Here is a 9200-nt window from a genome sequence, read left to right on the forward strand (position 1 = left end):
TTGCCTCAAATCCTGAAGTAAAAGATTTGAGAACGAGTAAATATGTTCTTTTGAACTGAATTCAATTATATTTCAACCACGGGTATTGATGAAAAGCTGACATATATAACACAATACAAATGCCGAATACTCACTCGTATCAGTTTGGTCAATTATTAGAACTATACAGTTAGTAAGTACCTTGTTTGGGCAACACACGATGTGGTCGAAAATTGGATCGATAACGAGGGCTCGAAAATATCGTTCCCTCACTTAAAATGGGAAAACGATCACACAACAAGAGTTTGCGCTAAAGCACATTGTAGAAATTGCCAAGGTGTTTCTGAGTCGAATATAACTACACCATGAGAAGAAAAATTCTGTTGTATATTTATTCTCAATATCCGCGGTTTTAGCATATTGGGTATGAGGTTTAATTATCTTCCTGACTTTCATAGCAATAAAAGATGACGTCAATGAAACAATGACAATATTGTATCAAAGTTTTATATATGCCCATCAACAAAAGGGTTGCGAAGCAAATCGCAAATATTACATGTTTTATGTAATATTACATTATACTTACAGTTTTGGTATACACACTGCTTGGTTGCATTGATACGAATTTTCATATCGACGATGCTCAATTTCAAGTTTGTAGGCAATAAATAGCAATTCAATTGTACGAATTCATAATATTTCCAAATTAACTTTGCGATTCGTGCAATAAATAAAAATATAACATACCCGTTGGATCAATGCTCATTAAACTGTATGAGTCAATTTACGTCAAATGCTTTATTACATATTTCAAAGGCTTACAAATTGAAAAATTGTTACAGCGACGGCAAAGAGTTCTTCATAACAACAACAAAATAGCATATATTACAACAAGTTGATAAAACTGATGTTCGTATTGGCGGGGCCTTCATGAATAAAATAGTTTATCAAGGTTCTAAAGTAGTACCGAATACAGAAGATTTCTGACCGTAAATGTTTATTAGTAATGCCCAGACTACATGTGAAAAACTTATATATGTGTTGTGTATAACGGCTATTCATTGTGGTTATATAAGGCAGCGTCTCGAAGATCAATTGAAGATGGACATATTTTAATCTGGTGTATATCACTGGTAACATATTGAAGGTACTCTAAAAAGGCTATGATTTCAGACCTGATAAAAAGCTCATATGCACTCGTTATAATTTTGCATTTTAACAACACGACAAATGCAATGTTTTGATTGGCATAGATTTTTACTTTGTTTTGAAAATATCTCACTAAATCTTGAATACAGAAATAAATTGTAATCCACAGATGCCGTTTTAAGAATACTGTAGTAGACATCTGATAAGATAGAAAAATATGTCGGAATCTGGTTTCACCTTCTCTGCGGTCGATTACGTCGTGTTTGGATTGATGTTGCTTTTATCAGTTGCTATCGGAATATATAATGCATATCGTGAACGCAACAGTAATTCTGCTAATGATTATCTGAATGCTACAAAGTAAGAGACAATTTCCATGGTTGAATTTGTTAAAAACAGCAACATATTTAAGAAACTCATTATTTGGAATTTTTTTTTTGATTTTTTTTTCGATTTATTTGATGATAAATGTACTAACTTATATTTATGTAAAGTGTGAATATTATTTGCTCCGCACGAAATGCATTCATCGCGAAGTGCTTATGATATATATTTATATAACAATGAAAAAAAAATTGCATATCTGATATAATTTGCTGATATCTATAGACTATTTTAATATATGTAAATATTGTGATAATAGTTGTACTCGAGCATACTGATTTTTAAACATTTCATTTTCCAAATATATTATAATATGTATTTGTTTACGGCAAATAGCAATGGTTGTGTACCGACAGCAAAGGCAAATGATCCTTGTTTTCTAGAGATGATTAGTCAAACACACTTTTGACAAGCAACTATCGGACTGTAGTGTTTTTTTTAAATTTTGAAACTTTGCGACGGGTGCAGTAAAAAGCTAATTCATGGACAAACAATAATTGGAACGCATACTTGAGTGTATCATTTTCCTGTCATTGTTTATTTGTTACATTTCCTATACAGATCCATGTCGATGTTGCCGGTTGCAATATCATTATGTGTTACATATGAATCTGCACTCAATTTACTCTCCACACCCGCAGAAATTTACCTATATGGGTCGATGGCTTCATGGTAAGTTTTATCGGCTGATACTACAGCAAAACTAGAAGTGATAAAATATAAGCAAGAGTGTACCAAAAATTTGAATGTTATAAAGAAATGAATTTCTGAGTACACTTTATTCAGGGGATTGATCGCAACGATAAGTGCTCCAATAATTGCAGCGCACATTTTCATGCCTACTTACTATGCAGCGGGAATCACAAGCGTGTACGATGTGAGTGTGCTAAGTATATTTGTATTCTCATGGCTGATATAACAAACAATAGTTTGATAATTTTGTTTTAGTACTTGAGATTGCGATTCAACAGAGTGACACAAATTTTGGGTACTTTAACGTTTATGTCGGGCGCGCTCGTATATTCTGGAGTCAACATGTATGCACCTGCTATTGCATTTGAAGCAGGTTTGATATTATTTCATGAACTATATACAGATGTTTATGTTATACTATTATGGAAAGTAGGTACTATATTAAGTCACATACATTCATAAGGTAGATGGTATCAAAAAATATATATATTACCCCCCCCCCCCCCCCCTCATTACAATCATTCATTTACAAAAATTTCTCCTTCCAGTGTCTGGTTTGAATACCTGGGCAAGTATTCTCGCATGCGGCGTTGTTTGCATCCTTTATACAACTTTTGTAAGTATTTTGAACAATTTTATATTTGTTATTACAGCTTTTGACAAGTTGTATTAACTTTAAGTTCTCCTTTGTTGTTTCCTCGAGTTTAAATGGAGAACATTTAATTAAAAGAAAGAGACAAAGCAATGGGTCAAAAACTCACTATATGTAATGGATACGAAAAGTTTTTAAAGTGTGTGGTAGTTGATAGAAAAATATTTACAACTTGACTCCAACAATAATCTAACAGAAGAAACTATTTTTTTTCATCCTAAAATACGATCCCCAAGCATTGATCACTAAGTCAAATCTAAAATATATTTATTTCAGGGTGGATTCAAAGGAATCGTTTGGACGGATGTGTTTCAATCTTTCGTAATTGTAGTTGGTGTCATAGCAGTCGTTACTAGAGGCGTTATGATAAATGGAGGATTTGCAGAAATTTGGAACGCCGCTTATGAAGGAGGAAGAATCGATTTTGTGCAGTAAGTGAACATATGTAATGCTATGGTTACAGTATAATAACTGAAATATCGTAATGCAGCATTTCAGTCATAACAGTTGTGGACCCGTGGACAGTAGATACCGACAGTGGAGATAATATGGTTAGCAGTACTAGGATTCAATCAGGATTGATAATTTATCACATCCTATATATATATATATATATATAGTGCTAGCACCAAAGCACGTAGCGATCCTATTAAAAACTGCATCTACCGGTGGGTAATTGTCATTTAAGTTTTCTCCAAAGGGCTTGAGTCATCTGAATTAAAAATCATTTAATAATTAATAATAATTTAGGTGTGCGAATCCAATAAACGAATATTTTGCAAATATATTGTTATAATTTTTATTGTTCAAGTTTCGAAACTGATGTTCGGATTCGACATACATTTTGGTCAGTAGTCATAGACTCTCTCATAGTTACAACAGCTTCGTACGGAACGTCTCAACCAGCAGTTCAGAGATTTTTTAGTTGCAAAAGTCTGAAAGATTCACAGATGTAAGTATATTTGCAAAACTCAAAGAGTTTTTGATAAGAGCCTGTTTAGGCCAGTAGTTTAGTAGATTAAAATGCCAAGTACTTTCACATAAAATCTAAAGAGCTTGTGAAATCGGCTCCACGAAGGCAGATTCCTTAGTTGATTAAAGACAGACTACACTAAACTCTTTTTTTAATCATACGCGACTTCGAAATATTTTAACATGGTCCTCTTGGGCTATTTTCTAAATTGATTTACGCTATGAAGGAAACGATAACGAATCAATTAAATAGTGATGAACATTGTAACGACCTTCAGGTTCGATTTAATGTTACTGAGAAAAACAAAATTCATGTAATTTATCTGGTATATGTATAAACAAGAATCCTTTAGCTTCGTGCAATACTAGATACGAATTTAAAGTTAAACATTGACTATAAAGGCCACAAAACGAATAACTGATTGATTGTTGTGCTTGGAACCGGTTTCTCGGTGATTCAATTTAATTGACTATATATTGATCTAATCCAGTGGTCACCAAAGTGTGGGTCGCGACCCCAAGTGGGGTCGTCTTAAATATTTCTGGGGTCGCCGAGTGCCCATCGTTGTCTTTTCTTTTATTATTTTTATTATGTGTGTGACTTCTCGGCTTAACGCTAGATACTTCAAACAAAAGAATGAATAACAAGCACGCAGACAGGTAATATCATGAGCGATTACGATAAATTAATTATGACATCACAATCACAAATTTAGTCCGTGTGAAAAACAGTGTTTCACTGTTAAGTGTCTGCACTGTTAAGTTGAATAACGCTACATAGGCTAGCAAGTTTCGGTATTTCGAATTGAAGTGACTTCTTTTGTAATAAAGCTATTGCGTAACGACAGTATTTACATTTTAAAGTAAATTGTTATTGTGTCTTAAATGTACTGTACAGTGGCCGTTGCTTTTACTGCAAAGCCTCATTTTCCAGACTACCGTCATATTGATAATTACAATTTATTAAATAGCTGATAAACATAAAAGAAAAATATCGTATGATCAATCTTTTTGAAAGCTTGAGTTTAAGTGCTATGATTCTGCCTAGATCAAAGCACCGAAATCGATTAAACGTAGAACAGATTTGCGTTGCAAGATCTCGTTGGAAGGAAGCAGTCGCATTCTTCACACTGATTAAATAGGGTTGTTATTAGGTTCTTTTAATAAATTTCCTAATTTGATAAATATATTTTTCGTGTCTGTAGGTGAACATATATATATAACTTGGGGTCGCGAGTTCTTATCATACGTAATGAGGTCGTGTATGAAAAAGTTTGAAGACCACTGATCTAATCGAAACAGCATTAATTTATCGTTCCGTTTCTTCATGGTTTTAATAAAATTAAGCTAAAATATATTTAGGACTGCATTGGTAAACATTGTTGGTCATATTATGTTGTATGGAATAGCGTTCCTACTTGCAATCGTTGCTTACGCACATTACAGAGGATGTGATCCGCTTGAGCAAGGATGTATCAGCAAAATTGATCAGGTTTGTACATTTTTTGTTGGAATATAGTGTTATAAACACATATTCTTTTAAAGTGAAATTGAGCATATGCTCGAACTTCGCAACCCACTAAAATACTTGATAATACTGACATTTAAAAACCACCTAATCTAACGGGATTTCAAAAGTTCCATTTAGGCTACTAGGCTATATACAAATTGAAAATTGGTTCTGGAAGCCGAACGTGTAAAATCACTTAATAAAAGTTATTACGCAGATTTTTAAACAACATACCACAATGATGCACGCAAACAGATGAAACAAATTTGAAAAACAACAAACATATTTAAATAAATTCGACTCTTTTAACTCAAAATTAAATTGACTGAAAAGATTTCCAAAAGCATGAAATTCTTGAATTTCTTTCATATCATTGTTCTACAAACAGCTATCGCATATTACTTTCAGCCAAAAATAAAGTAATCATTCTCATTTAATCAGATTATCCCACTGCTTGTGATGGATGTATATCACAACTATTACGGAATACCCGGGTTGTTCCTGGCCTGCATTTTTGCTGCTACCTTAAGGTAAGTCATGCTTTAGTTTCGAAAATAAAAACAATTCCAATGAATACACTCGTGAATTTGAAATCGGAAGCCCGTTTTCAAACTTCTGCAAATTGAGCAGATACCTTCAACTGCGAAGGTATTAATTATGTACCCAATTGTACCATATATATATATATATAATGTGTTTTCTGAAGCTTCAGATAGCCCGAGTTTATTTTGTTTTGTAGTACGATTTCATCAACGATGAATGCATTGGCATCAGCAGCAATGGATAATATTGTTACACCTTACACAAAATTTAACGAGCGAACTCAATTTTATGTCTCTAAAGGTAAATGTAACATCGTGTTAATCAAATAGCAATTTACGTCGAGATTAATAAAGTTCTTCTGGTATGGAAAGTGAAAGTTTAAAAAAAAAACAGCGGATAACAAAGCCTAAATTTTAGCACTTTGTTTGTTTTAAATGATGAAGTTCATATTTATGTAAATTCCAAGTAACCTTCAAGGTTGGATGAATTATTTTCAAGTTTTTACATTCAGGAATGGTATTTTTCTTTGGCGTTGTTTGCATCGGGATCGCAGCATTGATGACGAACGCACTTGAAATATATGAAGCAGCACTAAGCTTAATTTCTATCACCATGGGACCATTATTAGGATTATTCACTTTAGGAATGCAATTTCCATTCGCAAACTGGAAGGTATGGTTCAATTACCTAAATGATACTCATTCGCAGCAAACAGAACGGTGAGGCCCATTTTCACGAATACTAAAGAAAACAGGATTAAATTGAAAGGAAATATGATAATAATAAGGCATTCAATATCGAAGTCAATTTTATATCAATTAAATATAGAAAGTTGAAATACTCAATATATTTAGTTTCACAAACCCTTGTTTGTAGGGAGCTTCTGGTGGTGTGATCTGTGGTATTGCATCAGGGGCCTGGCTCTATTTAGGAAGGAAAAGCATCACACAGTCGAACGATTTTGTGAGAGCAATGGATGTTACTACAGATCAATGCAATTTCACATGCAACGGAGAAGAGATAGTAACTAACTACACTACTCTTGGTTACTGGACAACACCAGTCGATGCAACTACAATTCCAGAAATTTATGATGAAGATGTCCCGTTCTATACACTGTCTTTTCGATACATCAGCGCTACTGGTTTTATCGGTTGTATAATCAGCGGTTGTATTATTAGTCTTTTAACCGGTAAGTGAAAAATCTTCCATACAGGTAATAGACAAAACGTACTAAATAAATCATATTTGTTTTCTCAAATTTGACAAACCTTGCATCAAAATTCGGTGTTTGGTCAATGAACTCTTTATTACAGCTAATACCTGAAATTTTTCTATATCCAGGTGGATGGAGAGATCGCCACAAAGTAAATCCGAAGTTATTGAGACCACTTTTCGATCTCTGGATTTTCAGAATATGGATTCCGGAAAAAGTCCGAAAGTTTCTACGATTTGGGATTGAATGGAGTGAAGATGGCAACGATGATAAGTTTGGAACAAAATCAGAAAAATATAGAACGGTAAGTACTATATAAACTTAAGATAACTATGAATGCAGTCTATTCAGTATTATACGTGAAATTTTTTTCCGAGGGCTCTGTTGAAACTTTCTTTTTAATAGCGTAAGATCTGTAGTGCAACCAGCTATCCTATGACTAAATATATGATTCAATTTAATGTCAGATTTTCATTTAAGTAACATCCAGTTTATACATATACCCATGCAAAAGCATCTCCTAAAAACATGCACTGAACTGTAATGGATTTCATTTCTTTTAAAAATGAATATCACTAAACTGATTACGTTCGCACTAAAATGTAGGAATTGGGATATGCTATTTCGGACATGACAGCCTATGCTTTATATAAAAAGGCTCTATGAATTTTGGAATAAATGCCATATCTTTTCTTAGAAGGAAACAAGTGGCGTTTATTCAGTACAGATGGATCCTGGTAATGTTTATGCAAACGAATCATTCGTAGATGACAAAAACGCGGTAAAAATGAGCAGTTTGTAAACAGATGACAACGTTTGAAGCTGTTAAATATTTAAACAGGCAGAAGATAACTTTATTTCATGAATATTGTTTCATTAGATTAGCTAAAATTTTCAATTTCCTTCGGCATCTCAGTAAAAGTCGAATCGTAATTAAACCTCATCCTTTATTGTTGAATATTTTAGCATTCTCAATATATTATTATAACTTAATTACAACATTGTGATTCTCGTTTCACTCCGGAGGTTTTGTGGCCGTATTCCGAATTTTGCGCCCTAATTATAACTAAAAATAAAAAACAAAATTTATGAAATGTTTAAAAATGAATTTAGATCAGAGGACTCGTTATTTATGATTTCAGCATTTCAATCAGAAACGGAAAATACAAAAAGTACTGGATATATATAGATTCATTTTGTTATGAGATGAGTCTTCTTTGCTCCCACGTGGGTGAGCGTGAGTGTCCTGACATTGAGCAAATTCTTAAAAAAATTGCAGGCCTTCATTGTGGCAAGATTAGGTTGATTGACTAAATGTGAGAATTAAAATATTGCGAACAGTACGATGAAAGACGAGAAATGAGATAAACAGAATCAAAAGGATAAAACAGGACTTCAAAATATAAAAAACGAGAGGATTTGATTACTTACTTTTGGCAACTCCATGTTATTCAATTATAATTATAACGAGAAATGTGAATAGGTTTGAAGGCAACATTGTTGATATTGCGTGTAACTAGCAACGCCCTGCTGGCTATACCCTACGAATTTACCAAAAACGTCTGATTCTAATATTTAGACAACGTAGGGCATAGGCTATTGAGTTGTCGGACATTTCTGAGTAATGTGAATCAGACTTTTGTCTGCTATATGTTTATCACAATATATTTTTACGATTCATAATGCAATAACATATGTGACAAAAAGATTTTAGTTTAGTTGTAAACAATTGAGTGCATTTTCAATATTTTTGTATATTAAATCCACTTGCATATTTTTATTATATAGAGATATTTTTATTAGCTTGAGTTCAGGATTGAAATATTGCATTTTAAACAGCTACAAAGGGTTTCACGAAAAAGCAAATTGAGTACTTGCGGAGAAAAATATTGAATAATATTATTGAGGATGTTCCTGCAATTTTCCAAGTTTGGTCTATTTAAACAAACACGCCATTTTGTCTTTTTCTTTCGAGTGGCCTGTATCGAGAGAATCATTTTTACTACACAAATCCAAAACATTGTTAAACACAAGCACACAATTCCAGACTCGGGTTTTAGTGACCAATAAAATTGTCGCCGTAGTACGAATCTTGTTATAAT

General features: G+C 33.1%; 1 protein-coding gene across 1 annotated transcript; it reads left to right on the top strand.

Annotated features, from left to right (window-relative positions):
• The first annotated feature begins 1273 nt into the window (after positions 1 to 1273).
• Positions 1274 to 8034, top strand: LOC144411741 (sodium-coupled monocarboxylate transporter 1-like). The gene is made up of 14 exons (XM_078113820.1): positions 1274 to 1488; positions 2074 to 2184; positions 2299 to 2389; positions 2461 to 2578; positions 2754 to 2821; positions 3134 to 3288; positions 3669 to 3809; positions 5192 to 5321; positions 5781 to 5869; positions 6079 to 6182; positions 6394 to 6554; positions 6759 to 7074; positions 7227 to 7402; positions 7796 to 8034. Exons 1-14 carry the CDS (start codon positions 1346 to 1348, stop codon positions 7898 to 7900), a joined length of 1908 nt encoding a protein of 635 aa, XP_077969946.1. The 5' UTR covers positions 1274 to 1345; the 3' UTR covers positions 7901 to 8034.
• Positions 8035 to 9200: the final 1166 nt, after the last annotated feature.

This window comes from Styela clava, chromosome 6 (genome assembly GCF_964204865.1).
Source record: "Styela clava chromosome 6, kaStyClav1.hap1.2, whole genome shotgun sequence".
In the NCBI taxonomy this organism is placed as follows: domain Eukaryota; kingdom Metazoa; phylum Chordata; class Ascidiacea; order Stolidobranchia; family Styelidae; genus Styela; species Styela clava.

Coding starts and splice junctions, on each gene's coding strand:
- LOC144411741 (XM_078113820.1), top strand. CDS start 1,346: ATGTCGGAATCTGGTTTCACCTTCTCTGCGGTCGATTACGTCGTGTTT. Junction 3,810..5,191: donor AGTCTGAAAGATTCACAGAT/GTAAGTATATTT, acceptor AAATATATTTAG/GACTGCATTGGTAAACATTG. Junction 7,403..7,795: donor AATCAGAAAAATATAGAACG/GTAAGTACTATA, acceptor ATCTTTTCTTAG/AAGGAAACAAGTGGCGTTTA.